Here is a 22532-nt window from a genome sequence, read left to right on the forward strand (position 1 = left end):
TTCAAGATGCGAAACAGGGAACTTTTATACATGTTTAGCAAATACTTGTAGTGACAACATACGTACGTAAACTGAATGTTAGAATGACGCTCGGTTTCAGGTTTTGTAGTAATTGTGTCGCTAACTACGTAGCATGTTCTCGAATGACCGAATGTATTCCAGAATAACAGTACCCGAATTCAAACAATTTAGAATGGAATTTCCTTTTCTAAATGTGAGCATGTGCACAGCGTGTCACGTGGTTTCCCAGTTCTAAATTCAATGTAAATTTCATTCTATAGATAATAATAATAATAATAATAATAATAATAATAATAATAATAATAATATCTTTATCTTACCTGGAAATACTCAAAACACTGTTGTCGACACAGCAGATATCATATTAACGACCTGTTTTTACACTGCGGTTGTGTTGAGACGCAAACAAAATAAAATGATGAGGAAAATAAGTCGGATGTGGAAATGAATACGTTACAAAAAAAATCTTGGACACAGGTTCCTACTTGAGCACGCTAATGGTACTTCTGTGACTCTATTAAGGATCCAGATCTTAGTACGACCAACATACTGGTCTTATTTTAAAATAAATTATATTATTAAACAAAATGGTGACTATAGGTTCCATGGGGATACGGAATTTAAAAATGTGATTAGAACATCAATGCAAGCGATTTTTTTTAACAAAGTGCACCCTGTTGCAAAAACAATATTTTCAAATTCATAAGGTCTAATTCATGTCTTGCAAGATTCTGACAAAACCTCTAATTAAAATTGATTGTATATTGCTTCTAGTTTTAAGTTTTGCGTGTTCAGTTTTCCTTGACGTTAACTTGATGTGTACCATGCCCAGTTCCGTATTTCACCAATCGTGTAATTTCTAACACGTTGAAAAAAAAAGAGAGCATTTTTACTACTCGGTAAAAATACAACGATTTTTTATTTAAATAACATCAAAGACTTCTGTACAGGTTGGAATTGTAAGTCTTGCTTGGGCTTCCCTGACTTTGCTCTGCATCCTTTTCAGTCTTCACAGGGTAGTTTTGTCAGAATCTCTGCTCCTTTTGATGTGATGACTACAGTGTGCTCAAATTGTGCTGATCTAGGAAAAAGGGAAAGTGATACATTAGGCACTGATTAGCAGGAGGAAAAAAACCCAACAGGAGGATTTATGCAATGGTCTGTTTTAACACTTGTCAAACTTTACTTGATGTCATGTCTGCAAAGGAAAAGGTAGAGCACAATGAAAGGTAGTGAGGTTAAGTAATATATGAGGCAGTTTTAGTCATGACTGCCTCCCCTATTGCTTGTCACCTAATCTGCCACTAACCAGAGAAAACTGCTCTGTATTATCTATGGAAAAAAACAATGCTTTAGATTTAATGTTATGAATCTATGAGACTAATACCATTTTAAACACCACAGAATCCATACAAAAAAGACCACTGGATCAATGCAGATGATTAATTCATGTTGATAATGGGATCTAACTCACTAGCCACCTCGACCAGTTTTATTTCAACAGGAGTGACTTCATCTTACTTCATTACACTATGTATTGAAACTCAATGTTAAAATCTGAAATCAAGGCATCAAAGATGTTTGGAACTAAATATAAGTGAGAAAAATATCTGTTATTAAAAGATCATAAATGAAGATCATAAATGAAATGACAATTGAAGATTTAAATTATTTTAGTATAATTTCATGTTTCTATTTTGCTTTACTTTTCAGAAAATACTTGTATTGAAAAGTCTAACTATGATTGAAAAACAAAGCTTAACATAATAACCTGGATATATATGGAAAAAATACTTCAAATGCAAAACCCTGTCATCATGCATTAAAAAAGGTAAATGTTTTAATTGCACTTAGCAGAATTGTTAACTCTAGCATATTGTCTTGAACAGCATACAATACTAGTTTACAGCCCCTAGGGTCTATATTATCCGGAATACTTGAATGCAACTACATTTAAACTCCATTGTGATTGCATTGTGATTTTCCACCACTGTAAAAGAACAGTGTTTTATATGTCATGACTAAGTACACTCTAAGACATAATCTTCTGAAATCAACATGATTAAGGAATAGGTCTTAAATTAAGCACACACAGAGTACTAGAAACAAAATGAGCCTCGTCCCTTAATGAGATATTAAACACAAAAAGTGATAATTTCTTAATTTTGCTCATTTAATCACACTGTTATACACACAGTGTAATTAAAGTGCAGCAGAACGAAACTGAAGTAAAAGCAGTTGATGAATTTTAAAGGTAGCTGTAGTGTATGGGGATGACCAAGATGTTCAGTGATGCTGTGGTTTGACATAGGTGCCAGTATCTCAGGTATACAGGCTCTTGTTGATGAACAGCTTAAGAAATACAACACAAGTCTCTCAGGGAAGAGGTCTTTTCTCAATAACCAAGGATTTTTCATTTTTGCATAATATGTTGATCACTCATCTATTCTTAAGAGGATTTGGAGTCTGAGCGACTGATAGGCAAACGCACCATAAAACACTTACATGACAGGAGGTTTCTCACAGCTTAGACAGTAATCACACATTCAGATTGCTCAATTTCAATTTATGAGAAAAAAAGCCTCCCGAGCTTGAAATCACATGGCCAGTATAAACTGTATATAAAACCCCTTTTACCTTTTATTGTCAACAGAAACTGCAGTCCACTTATCTTCTAGGATTTTAAACTCAGATGACCCTTCCATCAGGATGGGCTCTGTATTTAAATAATAATAATAATAATAATAAAATAATAATAATAATAATAATCATCATCATCATCATCATCATCATCATCATCATCACACAATATTAGATATTATGCTTTGTGCAAAACAGAATAAATGATTTCAGTAACTGCTAAACTGTTAGGGGACATTTTTTATTGAAGTCTCATTGTTCACAATGAAAAAAAGGTAAATAATGCTTCACAACAACATTGTCTATGTAAGAATTATAACAAAAATATTGTAACCATTATTTGAAGCCTATACCAGATTTCTAAACAAGCCCATATCAGGAGACTAAATCAAGATATCACATTTTGTGTATTATACACGGAAATGGCCAAATTGCTTTAGAAAGGAAAGTTGTGTGAAATTAAAACTATAGTAATTGATTTGTGATCAGGGCCCATTATGAAAACCAACAACTGCTACAAGATCATTGTATTAATAAAAAACTGCAATTATTTTCAGTCATCAGCTTTAAAACAGGCTTCGCATTAAATAGTTTCAGGTGGCTAGAAATAACTATTTTATTGTATGGTGCTTTACAATACAGTGATGTGTATTGTAAAGGACTGGTGGCAGTTGTGTAAAATTTTGAATAATGCAGTGCAAGTATACTAAACAAAAAATATTACAGATATTTCTTTAGGCATAACGCTAATAATAGAAATTACTGACCTATTGTGAAAGCCATGCCTTCCTCCATCAAAATGTCATTTTCATTGACTGCAGAAAGAAAGAATATATATCATAATACAGTTAGCTCTTTCTAAATATAAATGTTTTCCAATGGGCATCACATTACAGCATGCAGGAAATTGTTTTTTAACCTAAATGCATTTGAATGTTTAGGTTACTGCCAGTTTGAAATTTAAGGCTTGCCTTTCCTATACTGCATTTGAAACAAAAAAGGCAAAAAGTCATTAATAATGTGTGTGACATTTTTTATCCATAGACACAGTGTGAATATAACCTATACTAACACTTTTCAAGTAATCGTTTTGTAAATCTGTAGTTTTATAATCAACATCTATTTAGCAATTGTATGTAAATGGCAAAGCTGAAGAAGACTGCAATTTAACTCAAGGGGAGGTAATTCCACAGGTTTATAGTTATGTACTGTATGCTTGTTGAAAACACCAACTACCGTGTCTTGGTAATGTACTGATAACACAGACTTTCTTCCAGGTACAGCCAACTTTGCTAAGACAGCCTAACGAGTTACCTGAACGCAAATGTTTTGTTATTCCCAACTGCAGGTTCTGAGATTTCATTTCTTCACACTTTGGATCAGAGTTTTTAAGTGCACCAGTTTTGTTTCCACAACAAACAGTTCCTGTCTATGTGACTTTCTGTAAAGACTCTTGGATCTGTGCCTATTTAGAAGGAAAATGAGTGATGTGATCACTGACTTTTACCTCCAGGAATAGATCTGATTTTTGACCAGAAACAACAGCCACATGAATTGTGTTTTGGTGGTCTCAACTAATTTCTTCATGGGTGCAAGTATTTATAGTTCAGAAAAAACAATGACCGAAAACTGAAACCAAGTGCAGATGTGGTGTTTCTACAATTCTTAAAGGACACTGCTCTTTGATGGTGGCTTTACAAAAGAAGCATGATAGAGAAAAAATAAGAATAAAAACTATACTTCAGGTCAAACACATAAACTGTTGTAGTTCAAGTAGGTATCTACATCAGCATGCGTAGGCTGCAAAGGAATAGGTCAAGTTTTATTTCATGCTGAAAAGAGAAGAAAATAAAAACATTTTGGCTGTGGAACACCCGAAGAAGGCTCCACAGCTGGAACATTGTGTTTCTTTTTTTTTCAGCATGGAATAAACCTGTACATAAACTGTTATGCTGAGCTTCATCGGTATTACCAACTTTGGTAAAATAACAACAGGAAATACATTTAAATAGACGTTTCCAGTCTTTTAAGTTATATTTTATAGTACAAGATGCCATAATGATGGACTATTTTTGGTTAATTTAACAATGAAAACTTGGAGATAACTCAAAGAAAGTGACATAAGACCAATTTTATCCTTATGGGTACAACACAAACTACAATTTAACTGAGTTCTGGCTTCCATAACCAGAACACTTTAAAATTTAAAGTTTAAATTGAACATGTTTTATAAACACTACAGGTCACTGAATTAATACAAGCTTAATGTTTTTCAAATTAAAACTGACCTCACCATTTAGACTGGATGGTTGTACAAGTTCAAGACATACATACAACATACTGATTCTTGCAATGGGAGAAAAGGGAGACAAAATATGCAGATAAGTATAAAGCAGAAGTTGTTCATGGATTTTAATGTGCACACTGCTCTCACTATTGAATTCTTGAATGTCATGTGGCAATTTGTAAATGCACTGTAGGCCAAACACGTCAAAGATCATGTACATCTTACCATGATGCCATATTTCAGGGTGACCATGGAAGTAGGTTCCAATCCCATGACCAATGAAGTATGGGCAGACTTGCAGTCCATAGGAATTAGCTGTCTGACTATGGTTTAAACAGAAAAATAAGAACATAAAAACTTAGATGTGTAATAAGCAAAGTACCATGTTAATTCTCAAAACAGATAAAAAAATAATCAGCTTAGACTTCAACAAATTGGTGCCGTGAGCTACTATTTGTGTATTCAGGAACCATTTTTTATAGGTCTGGAGCAGTTTTGCCTGTTTGCCAGATTCAACATTTCATTGTGTTATACTTGGAAACATTCAATTGACTTGATCAAAAGGCTACAAATCTCAAACAAGCCAAAAAGCACTTTTTTTCTACATTCACATTTTTTGGCTTAAACGATATTTATTATAGTACAGAAAACACTGATTGCTGTTCCTACTGTGATGAATTTAAACAGACAAGAAGCAGTTCTCACTCAAGCTAATCGGAAATGCTATAAGGATACCATGTAATTTATTACTAATAATAACAATAATAAGGAATTACAAGTAGCTACATACATGCTGCAGCATCTTTATGTTATGCTTATTAAAAATCATTTGAATTAAGAGCACATTTTTAAAATTTGTACTTTTTTAAAGTACCAAGCAAAATTACATAAAAAACAAACATCAAATGGACACTCGCACTGCAGCTATAAAGAATCCTGGCAAAATGAAATACCTCTGGGCTTTACCACGTATGTTTTATAGACAAGCAGACTGAAGTATTTCAAAAGGTATTTAGTAGGTCTTATGTTCCTCCTGTGTGGCGAAGTGAGTTTTTAGTTTGTGTATACAGAACCTTTTCCAGCTCATAAGATGTGGAACCATTCAAGAATCACAGCAGCTGCTGGTGAAGCAGTGCTACTTGGGGCTGGGTGTATTCTCTACACGAGTATCTCCAATTTCTGTGTTCTTGCAAAAATTAATCATGTTTCTCACCAGACAATTAAATCGCCAAAAAACTGTAGCACAGGCATAGACACTTTTGGCTCAATTTAGAATGTTTGAGCATGTACATGAGCGAAAATCACAGGTAGTCTTCTGATGAATGCCAGCATCTGTCTGTAATATTATTTTAAAATGATTATTGTTAGAATGTGATCCAAGAAGACTATAGATGTATACAAGAGTCTGGCTAGGAAGAATGACTTTTTGTATTTGAAAATCTCACAAGCCAGATGTGTGTCAAAAGAGCGAACAAGGTTCAGGATAGTTTGCACCGCATCCCTTATGCCTGGAAGAAGACAAACGAAACCTCTGCCTAATCTTCGCTCTGCATCAGAGACTGCTGGATTAAAAAGGATCCAACTGCAAAGCAGATGGACCTACTGAAGGGGGTCTTGAATAGCTGTCCAGAATTAAATTTGTATGTTATTTTGTTCCTATTTTATGTAGTAAAGAATGTTTGTCCTAATAAAGACTTGAATGAGATTAACTCATACTGGTCCCTTACTACTGCCTATGTCTGAATTCAACTTGTACATCAGCACAAGAAATAATATTATGAAAATGTCAACTGTTCAACAGAAGGAAAGGCTGAACATGCAACATTCAAAACACCCTCCTCCCATTTCTAAGAATATACACCAATAATCACAATAAAACAAATGGTGAAAATATATAGGAGTAATACAGTATGTATATTACCAAATTCCCCTTTCTTGTGTTGGAATTAAAAGTGTTATTGAAAGTAACTTTCAAAGATAACTCAATGGTGACTTTCACCTGGCATGTTTCAGTTTCGTTGCGCCCATCTGCATAGCTCAGACAAACACCTGAGCGTTTGAACTGTCATCAGAATAAAGGTTAGTGCAAATTCATCTCAGCACCAGCCCTGTGGATCCCACACTGTGGTTAATCGCGGTTCAATGGGAGTCTGTGAAAGATGCTGCAGTAAAAACCAATACAGTCTACCTATTACAAAACCAGCAGGGGTCAGAGCACACTGGAAACCATAACACCTGCCTGAAATTGGTCTAAAAACGACCAATTACCTTTGAGTTAGACATTGTGGAAAAAGGTGTTTCAATAAATTGCTAGCACTTAATGCATCAACTGCGTATAAAGAAACCAGTTGCAAATATGAGCAAGCTCGCGTTTTCAGTTGCTGCCAGTTAGCAAAACCATCAGAAAGGAAGGTATTGCTTAAAACAAACCTGGCTCCAAATTAAAAAAAGGGCTGAAAAATGAAATAAACACTGTCTCAAGAAAGGAATAAAAAATGTAATAAAAGCCATGGCTTTTTTGTTTCGAGCCAGCCTTTTGGCATAGCGAACGAGCACTGCGCAAGGGGAAAAAAGATCCTTACAGGGAAGGCTGTGTCAACTAGGTATTTGGGGTTTTTTTTCCCCCGATCTTTGTAACATAGCCTGATTAAATGGAGGACATGTCTCGTGAAATGCATTCTCCCCTAAATGAGAAGCATGCAAATTTCCCAATTAAATACTTAGCTGTATTAGGGGCCGACTGGAGTTCAGCTGCATCCACGCCTTCAGAGTGGCACCCTCTTTAGTTTTTTGTAAAGAGTTAAGTCGCAAACAAAGAGAGGAAGGAGGTCAGCACCCAGTCAACACCTGAATGTGAGTTTTTTTTTGTATTCCCCTTGATCCACATAGTGCACGGTGTTATTAGCTTTAATGATGGAAAATTGTAATGTTGATACAAGTCTTTTTTTTAAGTAGTAGGCGGAAGCTCCATTTATTACTAAGTTCTTTGTGACTAAAAGCCGTGGACAGTACATTTATGCTGCAGAAAAAAAGGCCTAGATGCTCTTTCCATAGCACAGCTAATTATTCCTACTGTGACCTTAATGATCTGTGCTGTTCCCTCCACATCTCATCCACGCGCCTACCCCTCTATGGAGGATAGTGTCAGGGAATATGAAAAAACCTATAATGAAACCATTTTCATGATGGAGAAAGGCTACTGGAGCTGCACTTGCTACAAAGAAGGCTCAATTATATGAGTAATTGTGATAATTTTCCCCATTCATGGCCCTTTCTGAAAGAAAAAAAAAAATGAGAGAGACCTAGAAAGGAAAATTACTTGAACAATAAAGGGTGCAGAAAAAAAAAAGATGAGACGTTGAAAAGGGGGGAATGCAATGCTATATATATATACATATATATTTTACACGCACACACAAACAGTGGAATAACCACAGAGAACAACAAAAACGTGATAAAAGCTGATATGCAGCTGTGTCTCAAAATTAAACATTCTTTTCCCTTCCTATTGATGAATGCATCTCCAGCAAATGTGCCTCAGTAGTTAGCTATCATTTGTTGTTCCATGACAGGAAAAGGATAATTACCTCTCAGAGAGAATCAAAAGGCTGACATGCCCTTTAGACACAGCCATGAATGCAGAGCTTGATAGAATGCTTGAGTAAGAATGTAGTGCTTTCCCCTTTCTTTAGTGGAGAAAAAATTTTGTTAGACAGAATACAAGAACACCACCAGCAAATGCATTAAACCCTGGGTGTTCAAAAATATGAGGTGCCTCTGTCTATCAACTCTTTCCATTTGCAAAACTAAAACTGCATTCAAATTTCAATTCTATTATATTCACGGACAGGGAAGACAGTGAGATATGCATTACTTTTTTTGTTTCACAGTAGGGGTCGGATCCAACACTTCCTATGAAAGAATAGAAAGACAAGATTCCCTTCTCCTAGGAGGACTTAGCCTATAATTTGAATCTCAGAAGAAAAAAAAAAACCCAATATGCTTCAATAATTGTACCCCACACATGGTCACAAGGGTATATTAACATTCTGCATCGATTGTAAGACTTAATACTTTTGATGTATGGATTTACAGTATGTTTGTGTCTGGATTTGTGGTAAAAATTGATGTGCCTAAATTGAAAGCTAATTGCACCTTCTTGTCAAAAAAAAAAAGAAAAAAGGCCTTATTAATCAAAACCATATTTTAGACATGCGGTGATCAGTAAAGCTTGTCCCTGAGGCAGAGAGACAGTCAAGACAAGCAAAAAAAAACATTGAATTGCATTTCTTCGTTGTGTATTTCCACTACATCTCTTGTACAGCTGGATAAAGGCTAAATTACTACCTGTTTGTTCCCCAATATATAATCTTAACTGCCTAAGCAATAATCTAGTCATTATATTATATAATTTATTAGTATTTTGCTTAATAAGTTTCAAATTTAAACCTGCACGTTATCAATTTTGAACAGAGTGTAAAATAAACATTCCCTGTAAAAGTGATATTTATTTTGACACATCATACGCTCTCCTCTCAAATATGTTTGCTGACCCCTTAGGCTCGCAATCTTTCAGAAATCTTTCTGAGCAAGGGAATGACATTACAGCTTGGCAGTTCAAATACTCATATCAGGCTAAAATGATGACTCTCTGTCACAAAACATGTCATCAGCTTTACCCCAAACCACCAATAACTTCTGTTCCTTTTGCCAGTCCTTCCAGAGGCTGTCAGACCTCTCGCCTACCTGATTGTGTTTCCAATAATGCAGAGAGGGGCTCCTGGCTCACAGGCAGCGATCGCATCATTTCGGCACCTCCGCGCTGCCTCCACCAGGACTCTGCCCCGCTCATCCACATTACCAACCAGGAACGTCTCGGAGGTGTCACCATGGTAACCATTCAAATAAACCTGCAAGTTCAGGACTGTCTGTCAACAGGGATGTTATGATCAACCCTATCAATGTCTTTAAAACACACAAACACTGGGGAGACTTAAACGCGAGATGTGTCAGTACGATTAAGCAGTCAGAGAGCAGGAAAACAAAATTTCAAAAACAGACCAAGTGAAGGAACTTCACAGCCGACATCATGCTTCTGCTTGGTTTCCAACCAGCAGCAGTTAAAAAGTAAAACAAGTTTTACTTGGTAAACTGCCACCGAGTTGAAATTTTCCCATAAAATCTCTTTAAGACACATGACCATCTGTAAAAATAAGAAGGATCTAAGATCGAACGGCCTTATCTTTACAACTTAAGGACCTGGTAAGATGGCACTTCATCAGGAACCATGTTGAAGTTTCAGTGGTTAAGTTGTCAACAATTGTCACAGATTCATTCACAAACCTAATACAAAATTCATAAATAACTTTCCAATATCTTAAAACCTATCTGGCAACAATAAGGTATAAAAGTAATGATTTCTAGGAGGACAAGGTCAAAAATACATTTTACTCTAAACAGTGAGATTTTCTAACTATAATCACACAGAATATTAAGAAATGTATCTGATTAAATTCCTGGGTATTCAACTAAAGTAATAACTGGTACAGTTTTACAGCTACAGTTTTTAATAAAACAAACAACAATAACAAGAATGTCTGTGAAATAATAACTACAGCAAATGTTTACACCAAAGTATATTTGTCACACATGTAAGCATTTTTATGAAATATGTATGCATTTATACATGTAAGTATAACTGTACATTCCATGTAAATTAATACAATAATTAAATCTTGCTAGTATTTTCTTTCCAGAATACTGCTCAAGTGTATTTAAAGTGTTATCTGAAATCCTGTTCATTCTGCAAAATATTTACTGCAATGTCACCTTAATTTCATACCAGTAGTGCTGTATTCAAAACAGCAATGAAAGCAATTCTACAGATGTGGACATGTCTTGTATGGTTAAAAACCGCTCAGCATCAGATTGCTGTAACAGTGACATTGTCCAGAAAGGCTGAAATTTGGTTGATGTGACCACAGACACGACAGTCAGTGAAGTCAGGCTGATTTACATTAAAACATCAATGATTGCAAGTGGCAAAAGCTGCTGAAGAGGTCTTTAATGCAGAGAGTCCTTAACAGAGTCAGGAAATGAGAAGCAACTGATTTTACCTCATGTTGGATGTAAAAAAAAAAGAAAAGAAACTGCCTGTTTTGAACGGACTCAACATTAAAACGTGTAAAGAACCAGAGACTAATTTGCTAATAATACCTTTAAACTAAGAGGTTTTACTTCGTTAATATTTAAGTAAAAGAAAAGGACCGTGGTAAAAAGGATGAGCAGTGTTATGATGAAAGACATTTAAACAAAGCAAATAAAACAGATATGTCATTAAATGCTGAGAACCTAACCAGGAAAAGAGGATCAAAAATATCTGGATATATGGATGAAGTCATTTACATTTCCAATATTTTTTTTGATTTTGATTTTTACCTGTATTTGTTTTCAAAACATACTTTAAATAAGGATTAACATTGAGTGTTTTACAAAAGATGAACATGTTCCTTTCTTCACCACCAGTACTTTATAATTAAAGATGTTTAATTTATAAATTATTAATGGTTAAACTACATATCTCTGAAATTTTTCACAGTTTACCATTTAAGATCGATTTAATAAATTTAATCTCCGTATCGCTACACATTTTCACATTCATCTGGGGGTACAAACACTATCCATATCTAACATTATTTCAGGCAACTGTTAGTGACAATGGAATATCTCCTTCTCCATAAATTGAATGAATGCAAAGTGAAAGGAACAGGGTTTTTAAAAACTCATCCTTTTAACCAGAACCGCACAATTTCTTTGGTAAAAAATACTTCAAGACAGTTGTCAAAATGTAGACTTTTTTAAAAAAAAAAGACATCTTTAGTCAAATTTCTTGGCATTTGTCTTTGACATTATTAAGCCCCAGAAAATGTTATACCTCTATCGCAAAGCAGCGAATTTGCCAGTTTTAAATTACTTTCCGCATGAACACAGCGAACACAAAAAAAGCAATTGCTGCAGGAATTTAACTATAAAGGGTTCCGACTTTTTATTTCCCTGTGACTCCATTTCCAGTTGTATACATTATGTGAGTGCTTGACTCTGTGCGTGAGAGAGAGTGGGAGTGGGCGGTTGTGTGAAGCGATGTCCTGTGAGGCAGGTAAAAGCTCATTAGAGGGCTCTTCCCTTCACGGCTTTCACCTCATCGGTGACCTGCAAGGACCACCCCTGTCAGCTGAGAGGGCAGTTCATTCTTCTTAAGCACTCAATCCAGGGCCTCTGTTGAGAAATGATTGCCAATTGTGCCAAACTGTGTAATGGCTTTGTCATGTGGACTAGGGACTCAAGTGAAACACCAGAGCAACTCTAGCTTAACAGTGGAGGAAAAAAAAAAAGAAAAAGAAAAAGAAATTGCTACAACGTTACAGGAAAACACATTTGGCTTCCCCTCCACTCTCGCCCGCTCTTCTGCACTATCTGCCAGCTAAGCACTGCCCAGGACGAGCAAAGGGTTAAGGTGTTCATAACGGACTTTGAACACAGCAAACCGTCACAGATTTTAATAAATGTAGGGAACACTACAAGGGAAAAGTGTTGCTGTCTAAATAGAGTGACACATACAGGCCAAGGCTGTCAATGTAGCCTCTAATGACAGAGTAAGATAATGACAGACCCCACTCAGAATCAGCAGGAAGAGGAAGATCAATCTCGGCAGAGTGAAGGAAAAATGCCGGCTTTTTTCACGTTAGCTCATCTCATACATATCTATCTGCGGCAGCTGCCCGACACTGTGGAGCTCTGCATTAACTACACAGTGGATCAATAACAATTACACCTTCTCCAAAGCATGACACATAGCAGGGATAGGGCTGACATTTCACTCAGGACAGCATTGATCTCAGTGCATCTGATTCCAGCCCCAAATTCATGTCAGACCCGGGGTCTGGCTAGAACGAACACAGAATGAAAAGCACAGAACAGAAAGATGTAACCAACTGCTTGGCCTGTACCTCACAAGTAAACAGCACACCCATCTGCACATTCCACATTTTCAATCTACTGTTTTTCCTGTCGCTACCGGCAATTCAAATGGAGATCAAAGATATGTATATACAGTATGTCTGTGTGTGTGTGTGTGTGTGTGTGTGTGTGTGTGTGTGTGTGTGTGCATGAAATACTCACTGTGACATCGATGTTGATGATATCTCCATCTTGGAGCGGCCGACTGAAATTTCAAAGCCGTGAAAAATAAAGATTTTTAAACAGTGGCGAGAGACAGGGAGTTTCTAAGAAAAAACAAACACGAGATAAACACAAAAACAGCTAGCCGGGCAAAATTAGCCCAGCAATTAAAGTTAATTTTTACAAACTGTCCACTGGGATAAAAGATTTTAATCTTGAGATCAGTCTGTTCACTGATGGTAATCAAATAAAATAGAAGGGGTGGCACTGCTGAAAAAAAAATACAAAGTCTGCTTAATCACATGTCTGAGTCAGGGAAACGCCTTGATTTATTTGTGCCACTTTGAAAGCATCTGACTACGTACGTATATACACACATACAGACTCAGCTTTAATTATGCAGCACTCAAATTACCGCTTGCAACATTATTTCAATTCGACAAATATGTGCAATGCTGCCCTCAGTGGTGTGAAAAAATTAAGACAATCCTTTTGACAAACATGCATTCTCCACCTGTCAGTATCATGGACTGCCATGCTTATATGCAAATCATTACAGGAGGTGGGCCATGCGATTTTAGATGAATGTGACAGAAAGACAATTCACCAAAGGCAAAGCCAGCATTCTGTTCATTTTAAATACTAAAATATATATGTTCTTAGAAAATATTCCTTTATCCACCCCCCCCCCCCCGAAAAACAACTAAAATAATAAAACAACTACCATATAAATACAGATGAACTAAAATTTCATAAGAACACTAAGCCCTGCGGTCTTTTTCCTTAGCCTTAGATAATTCTGTGTGTTCAGAACAAACGCATAACTATAATGCCTACCATCACGATAAATGCTTTTGAATCCACAATGGCAATCCTATCATTATCAGGGGGTTTCCCGGCCAAGCACAGACTGCAGTATTAAAAAGACGTGAATACCTGTCAGGTATACCGTGACATACCACATTGTTCACAGAGGTGCAGACTGATTTTGGAAAGCCTCCATAACCCAAAGGAGAGGGATAGGCATTGTGCCTGATTGTTTCTTGATGAACAATACAGTCTATTTCTTCAGTCGTCATGCCAACCTGAAGCCGGGGGAAAATGTTTCAGATGACAAAGTTTTCAAATGCGACTTTCAAGCAAGGAATCATTTTGCTATCTCAGCTTTTGAAGCATAAGTGCCATTTTTACAGTTGAAAAAAGACACGTAGCGTGTAGCCATCTTTAAGACAAGCAGTCTCGTATCGTGGATATGCAAACGCAAATAAGGGATGTGGAAGAAGTGGTGTCATCTGGAATCAAATGGGTAAATAACGCTAAGAAGAAAATACTGTCAGACAATGGCCAAATAATAATCTAAAACAGCACAGATTCTTATGAATGTTTATGTTTCACTTCCATGAAGAAAAAAATTAATCCACTTTCACTCGAATGGAGTTTATTTCGTGGACCTCACAACTGTAGATCATATTACACACCCTTGACTGACAGCTTTCACTTTTTTTATTTAATTCCACACAAAGCACTTGACTAAAACTGAAATTTAATTTAAATAAAGCACAATAAACAAGCAGATGTCCTACTGCTTCTTAGATATGCTGAAAATGTTTGTCCAAAGTTTATACAATTTGTAAAATTATACAAATTTGTCTATCCAAAATATTTTCTATATACGATAATGTACATATAGAGTACAAGAAATGTTCAGAAACAAGCACCGTGTTTTAATACTGTAAAGTATAACATAAAGCTTTCCGTACAGGTAACATAAAAAAGCACAAGTCTAGTCTCTGTAATGGAATATTTTTGAAAATATAAAGAAATATTTTTCTTTATCTGCTGTAAATTGTAATTGTATGCAGCAGAAAATTAAAAGCAAGGTTAAATGCTAAAAATTTTTGGAAGTGATGTACTGGAGTATTACCAAAATATGTTTGCATAATGTGTATAAGATTAAGCGGGCATGCTCAAACCTCATGTCTCTGAGTACACTTGAAAATAAAATTCGGAATGTGCAATAATGTTTGTTCAGTTAGCCTAGCATACAAACTTCTAGTTAATCGCAGTTTAAAAACAGATGAGCATTTCTGACCCTTGCATCATCTAAAGAAATCTGTAGATTTTTAAATCTACACACATTTAATAAAACTATGCAAATGTTAGTAATGTACATCACTACTACAAATGCATTTAAAGCAGTCTCGTCTCTCAGGCTGCTGCTTTAGCTACAGTATGAGGGAGATTAACGGTTTAACAAAATCTTCGCTTGTTTGACATCATCTAGTGGGGATTAACTGGTTTGTTTTTTTCCTCTGTGTGTTTAGCAGCAGACGCACAAACACATAAGCCTTTATGAACGTCTGCAGCGCTCTGAAGAGTACCTTCACGCTCCTCCCAGCCAGAAGCAGGATGTGGCGCGCCAACTGACAGGCCTGTCGAAGCCCCTGAATCTGATCTTCATCTTTAATTTCTATGTAGTCTCCCCAGTCTGGTATAATGCCTGTCGTCACATAGTCTGGCTTCATTATGTGCTTGAAGAAAAAAAAGATTGTACATGAAGATGAGAAAAAGCCAGGCGTGACAAAGGGATCATTTTGTGTGCTGGTGGCTCCTGCTCTGTGGCATCTTGCCCTCTGTGTCCCAGCCTGACCCCAGCTGTGCTTGAAGGCAAGACCCTGGGTTCTCATGATGTTCTGTCACTGCTGTCCCTCCGTACTATCTGCACCGAGAGGCTCTCACATAATGTTAGTTTTGCACAAAATTACTACCCAGAGTCAATTTTTGTTCGGTGCGCAATGTTTTTTTTTTATTCGTCCCTGGTACCTAAAATTAGCCGGTGTCAGCCCCACTTGAAAATATTTACTGTTTGCGTAAGGTGGCAGAATTGCTTTCGACTTATCCGGGATGTCACATGAAATCATCAAAAAAAAAAACAAATCTCAAGAGCCCATTCAAGTTCAGGAAAAAAAAAACAGTTTTATTACTACAGAAATCACACCAACAATAAATAATAATCAAGTAAGACAAGATTAATGAAACATCTCACGGTCAGTCTAAAATACACTTATGGCTAGTGTCTTCAGTGACTTTATTGGCCTCTTACATCCTCTAAAGTCTGGAAAAATGACTGTAATTGTCCTGTTCGGCACTTGACTTCAAGTGTTGAAGTTAAGTTTTAGGAACTAATGTAAAAAAGGATGTCGGCTCATGGCTGTTACTTTCTAAGAAAACGCCAAATGATTTCACGTTTGTTAGCAACAGCTGCAAAAGGGGTAATTTTTAGGCACCTGAGGAACAGGGTGGGAGGGCCCCACAACAGCTGGCTTTACCACACTGTAAGAGGAGCTCTCCTGTCTTCTCCAGAAGAAACACCTGTGCTGCTGAAGGGAATGCTGGCTCTTCCAGACACTGGCTCCTCTCCGAAAGAGCACAGCGCATCCTGAAAGACAACCAACATCACATCAGAGAGGTTCACCTTCCCTGTTCAGGGCTCTTGTGCCGTTTTGAGGCCAGCTGTTCAGGTGACGGCGAGCCTGCTGCTCTTAGGTGCTGTTTCGCATCCTAGAAAGTACGACAAGTTTTAATGCATTTTTCCTTACCGTCTGCAAATTGTGCTCTTTTCCTATTGCTTTCTCTTATAGTATAAAATTCCCATTTCTATGTCTCATCACAACACCCCACAAACACAGAAAAACCTCACGCAATTCCCCTCTGACGCTATGAAACAACTTAGAAATCTGACAAAAAAGCTTTATTGATGACCCCGCCAAACTGCAGGGGTTAGCTCAAATGTACCAATTTGGTATGCAAGTATTCTATTTTATTGTGTTAAAATATCAAATAATGCAAACAGTCCCATGGAAAACCCCGTTAGCTCTTAAAACCTTGTTTTTTTTAATGAAATCAAATGTCCAGTAAACTGACATTAGATCATTACAAAGGATTTAATGACATAAATACAGCGGGTGGCGTGTATGCGTACATACGAAACCAAAAAGTTAAAAATCATTAGCACTGGCGAGCGAACGACCAGTCTGACTTGTTTAGACTCCATTTTACACAAAGACAAACTGCAACGATGGAGCGTGAAAAAATACAAAATAATGAGGAAGCAGCCTGCTAGCAAAAAGCCTCAGTGGTCATAATCAGTATGAGTACATGGGAGCACCCTGGAGGGGAATAGCCTGTGATCTTACAAGGGCAATCAAGACCTGAATGGAAACCCAGTAACATAGCAGACACAGCTTAACAGCGCAAGGCTGTGCCAGTCAGCATCCTGGACACACTGCAGGCCTCATCATTACTGCTTAACCCCTTCAGTGCCTGGGGCATACTCCTGCACTGTGCATGTCATTACATCACCGGGATTCAATCAGACTTTCGGCAAACAGCAGCAGGAAACGCGCTGAAGCTGGGCTTGTAAAAGCTTTTAATGTTTTGAGGACAGCAGACATGTACTGTTTCTAAGAATTGCCACTAAAGCAAACAGCGAGCGGAGATTACATTTAATCCAGTGGCGATGGCACATTTTGGCCTTCAGGTTGAAATATGTGGTTTGCGTTTTACATTGAAGTTTCCAAAAACCAGACTGAAGAATGGAGAAATTCAAGAAGCAAACCAGTACAGACCAAATCACTGCTGCAATCAATGCAGTTTGTAATACATCACTATTGTGAGTGAGCTTTGTCGTGGTTTCTTTCACATTTTATCACTTTACTACAGTCCTACATTGCTGCTACATGTCATATAATACACACGTGTGGATTATACAGAAAGAAAGAGAAAGGAACAATTAAAAAATAGACTTCTGGCTCATGATTTCTTACTTTCTTTTAGATTTTAAGGGTTTTGGTACATAGGGCTGAAGAAAGGAAGAAATTAGCAATACTGTCTTACAACACAGTGAAACGTTTTACCAAGGGGGGCATTGCTCTGACTCCTTCTGGTCAATGTAATCAAGAGCCCTTCACCGCAGGTAGGGTCAGTGTGAAATGTTGATTAGAGACCTTCTGATCACGCACATTCCTGGAGCAGGGCATTGCCCTGTTCAAAGGAAGGCTAAAACAACAACCTGCAGTTGACCACACATTAAGATCAGCGGTTTGCTGGATGAAAAATACGAAGAATGAAAAATGGGTTTAATTTGCCCAGGGGGTCCCAGCCCCTCAAGTAAAACACGTTGGGTTTACCTGAGGCTGACCTTGGATGCAAACAACAAGCTGTAGACCCTGACAGGACTGGCCTACAGCTAGGAGATAGAAGTCAATGGGAGAGCCCAGGTTTTATCAAGATGATCAACACTCTGTATTTCCTCCTCCGTGTAAGTCTGTTGTGCAGTTTTGGTAAAAACGCAGGAAATGCAGGGAGAAAGAAACTGCCTGGACCCTAAGCATTTCTACTAGTAAGCTTTTCAAAGACTCCCCGTGTCTAATCCCCCATCAAAACCTCCTCCAGCTCAACCACACTTCCCTCACCCACTGTATATATTGTAAAGGTAAATTCAAACGCTAAACCAAAGCTTGTTTTTACAATGTCACTCACCACCAAATCTGAAATGCACAGTATTTAAAATTACATTTCCTCTCAAATACTGATGGAGGTTTTAATCCCTTAAGTAAAAAAATACACAGGAGAAAAAGTTAAGCATTCTTTTAAAATAAGTGTTAAAAGGAGATGTTGAGCCCCTGGGATAAAATCCCCAAGGTGGGAAAGATTCCGTAAGTAGCGTTTCCTTTCCACACAAAATCATTTTATCACTGTATTTCTTCAGCAAAACCAGAGAGCTGTATCTTTACAGGCAAGATGATACACCAACATCATCAGTCACATCAGGCGTCCACAACCAAACCCACCCACAACACTTTGTTTTGTACGGCAGTTTTTAGCCTCACAACTGAGGGAAGCGGTCAATGGAATTAAAAAAAATAAATAACTCTGCAAGAAACTGAAAACTGGTTGGAAAGTGAGTGAACCATTTAGAAGCCAGAAAAAGAATATAAACTTGAAGGAACAAGTAATAGGTTTATTCCATGCTGAAAAAAGAAGAAAAAAAAACACCACGTTTCAGCCGCGGAGCCTTCTTCGTGTGTGAGAAAGACAGGGCAGTAAGCAAAATTAATTACCTTTGCTTACTGCCCTGTCTTTCTCACACCTGAAGAAGGCTCCACGGGCGAAACGTTGTGTTTTCTTTTTTCTCTTTTCAGCATGGAATAAACCTATTACTTGTTCCTTTGCAGCCTACGCATGCTGACACAGTTACCCACCTGGACTATAAACTTGAAGGCTGAGGCAGTTGTTGTATTTCTGTCAGACTGATAAATATGAAACAGTTTATTAACACTCCAGATTGCTATCCCCTTCTAAGCTTTCAAAATATATTCAGTAAGTATGTAACATTGTAGAGAAGGATGTGATTTGATTTATAGTGATGTGCAAACCTGAGATTTTACTATATGACATTACAGCAGTGAGGATCCATTCTAAAACACTTTACCCTAACAGAGCAAAAACGACAACGTTTGAAAATAGGAAAGGAATGTCCAAGAATTATGTCCAGTTAAAACAAGGTGGTGCTAGAAGCTTGCCATGTTTTTCATTCGAAAGAAGTATGCTTTTCTAGAGATGCCATCAGAAAACAACATGAAAGTCTCCTACCGGTTGCACTAATGCTAGACCTGGGTAATTTGGGCAGGAATAAAGAAAGGACCTTTATGGTTATTAAAAAAGAAAGAAAAATGCATGCCTGAGAGCGAAAAAAATTACATTGTCTAAGGAGGAGAGGTTGGTGTAACAGCAGCGTGTGAAACACAGAAATGCAGCAGTCCTCACTGGGTTAGCGGTTTACAGCTAAAAGGAATGCTTGATAAAGAAAAATATGGTCAATTTGAGTTTTGGTTGAATATTCAGATCCACAGGAGGATAAACCTGCATAAGCCGCTGTACGATTCTAAACTTTAAAAAGAAACCATCCAAGGAACAGGCACTTGCAACCTCCTTACCCCCACTTTTTTACCTCCTAGCTGGGTCAGGTCCAAGCCCTCTGTGGAGCTGGGCTCTGAACCGTGGGCAGTGTGGAACAAGAGGGCTTTGAGAGACCACGTCTGAGCAGCGCGGCCGGTCACGGCGCCCCTGCCTCCTCATTCCAGGGGTTAACCTCTCCCGCTGCCAAGTAAAATACTGAGACAGCCGTGTAATTATGGGCACTGTCAAAGGGCAGCCGCAATTTGGAGATCTATTTGCATAGTCAAGAAAACCCCCGCCCAACTCTCCTCGATTTGACAGAGGGGCGATAACTGCGTTCTTCATACATAACTTCAATCTGTCGTACGAGACAGGATTGAAACAGGCAATCAGAAACATTTCAGGTACCACCTGTTCCAGTATGCAGAGCCCAATGGAGGAGAGCAGTAACAGAGAGTGTGTTACTTTTTAGCAGGGCCAAACTGGGTCTGCCAACTTTACAAACCCTCTGGCCGCTTCTTTCCCGTTTCTTAGGCGTTACCCCTCACAAAACAAGACAAATGACAGTTATAGTGGCCTGGCTAATCTGTAAAAACACCTGAAAATGACCAAGACATATGACACCTTCAATAGATCTTAAAGTGTGAGTGGGAAGCTCTCCTCAATAAGGAACTTGCAGTTTATATTTGCAATCAATTCTAGTTATTTTAAGCTTTTCCATGGCTGTTTGTTTCTGTCACATGACGCTAAAATATACCTTTGTTTTGCTTAAAAAATATTTCAGGCCGCTGCTATCTGAATCCAGCTGCACAAGATCATGTGCAGCTGGATTCAGATAGCAGGGGCCTGAAATATTCTGTGTCTGTCTTACTCCGTAACGGCTGTAGCAGGTTGCACATCATAGTTTCTGTACTGCAGTTTTACAGTTTGCCACAGCTACTCATAAACTGATCTGACTGGATAGTGTCATAATCACTCCTTGTCATACCTTTTGTTACCCCGCAAACTTGTGTCTACATATATTTATCTGTTCCTTAATAATCCTTGCCTCAACGCATTAGTACTCTTGATCTGAAAACAAATCCCAAGTCGAGGATTAGGGTGAAATAAACTGAAGGGATATGAGCCAATCAGAAGACACTTCTAAAACGCCAGAAAGCCTGATGGTTAACAGTTTCAAAAGGGATAAACATACACAGGAAATTGTACTGCCAGATAGTATTTGGCTTGTAGTTCAGTTTTCTCCAAACACTCTAACGCTAGGGTGTGAACACTAATCACAAAAACATGATACAGTACTCCCAAGCTTTGTTAACTGCCTGTCAGTGTTCTAAAAATAACATGGCTATTTACTGCTGGATAAGGTGGCAGTGAATCGAGGCTCTGTGGATGCCATCCACACAGGCCTGTATAAATAGTCCGAGTTCCCTTCTCCCTCGGCCTCCGCGTCTGTTTCGCACAGCTCTCTCCCCCGGAGTGACGGGAGTGCAGGGGGCCCACCAGCACCCAGCACAGCTGTTCCCCAGCGCCGGAGCCGCAAGAAACCAAAAAAAAAACCTGCCGGGTGTCTTTTTTGGAGGCTCAGGAAGTTTGCAAGAAGGATGGCAGCCTAGGGGCATGATGCAGTAATAATAACAACATTCAAGCCACAGCGCCCAGGTCATGACAAACCGTGACCCTCCCATCACAGGCCTGGAAGCTGGCCAGGAGCCAGCCTGAGTCCGTCACTAATAGCGCTCCAGAACCGTACAAGGAACAGGAGGCGAGGGGGAGGGGGCACAGAGGTCTCCTTTCACTTCCTGCCCTGCTCTTTCTCCTTCCCTCACCAGCTCCAAGTGCTTGAGGGCTCCTCACACAACAGCACAGAGGGATGGAAGGAATGAGCACCTATTCATAGGTGTAAACTGCACATGAGCGCCTTGTACCGAGAGCGCAACATGCGACACGCGTGCGTAACATGCATTGGAATCAAGGTCGATAAGCATTTTTATTACGTGCCACAATTTAAAATCAAACCACGAAAGATCAGATCTCGCCAAGGATGCTCTCTCTCTGTCCCTCCGAAACACAGAAAAATGATTCCTGGTTGACTATTGCTCGTGATCCCCTATGGATAAAAGCAAACAAGAAACAAAGAATTAAGGCGTAACGACTGGTTTTCTTACAGGAACTACAATCACAGGTAGTGTGCAGGCAGCTGCTGTGCAGCTCTCTACAAGCAATATTTCGGACAACATCCACCCTGCTTGCAAAAGAGGGTGTGACCTCACATCAGTCTACAAAAGTTCTCCATCAACTAATTTCTTCTTCTCTCACTGGCCAATTCAAAACAATGGAAAAAGACCTCACAGCCATTCTTATATCTTACATATTAAAGGGAATCTTGGGTATTCCAATACGTTTTAAAAAGCAGCTTGTTTGAAAAGGCAGACAGATTTGTGTTTTC

At 38.2% G+C, this 22532-nt stretch overlaps 1 protein-coding gene across 5 annotated transcripts in view; it reads right to left on the minus strand.

The window, feature by feature from the left end:
- Positions 1-921: 921 nt before the first annotated feature.
- The window catches only part of metap1d (methionyl aminopeptidase type 1D (mitochondrial)), a 30897-nt gene continuing 9286 nt past the window's right edge, over positions 922-22532 (minus strand). The window contains exons 2-11 of one of the 5 annotated variants that reach the window (XM_088930517.1): positions 16414-16565; positions 15508-15657; positions 14063-14211; positions 13127-13169; positions 9695-9858; positions 8536-8634; positions 5174-5271; positions 3429-3476; positions 2659-2737; positions 922-1102 (exon numbers count right to left, since the gene is read on the minus strand). In XM_088930517.1, coding sequence (XP_088786643.1) covers positions 1024-1102; positions 2659-2737; positions 3429-3476; positions 5174-5271; positions 8536-8634; positions 9695-9858; positions 13127-13169; positions 14063-14211; positions 15508-15657; positions 16414-16565 — 1061 coding nt within the window. In that variant the 3' untranslated portion in view covers positions 922-1023. Of the gene's footprint in view, positions 1103-2658; positions 2738-3428; positions 3477-3975; positions 4127-5173; positions 7729-8535; positions 8635-9694; positions 9859-13126; positions 13170-14062; positions 14212-15507; positions 15658-16413; positions 16566-22532 lie in introns of those variants that run through there. The other 4 variants (XR_016093899.1, XM_088930518.1, XR_016093900.1 and 1 more) reach the window with 4 other exon arrangements.

Source organism: Atractosteus spatula, chromosome 13 (genome assembly GCF_055471065.1).
Source record: "Atractosteus spatula isolate fAtrSpa1 chromosome 13, fAtrSpa1.hap1, whole genome shotgun sequence".
Lineage (NCBI taxonomy): Eukaryota > Metazoa > Chordata > Actinopteri > Semionotiformes > Lepisosteidae > Atractosteus > Atractosteus spatula.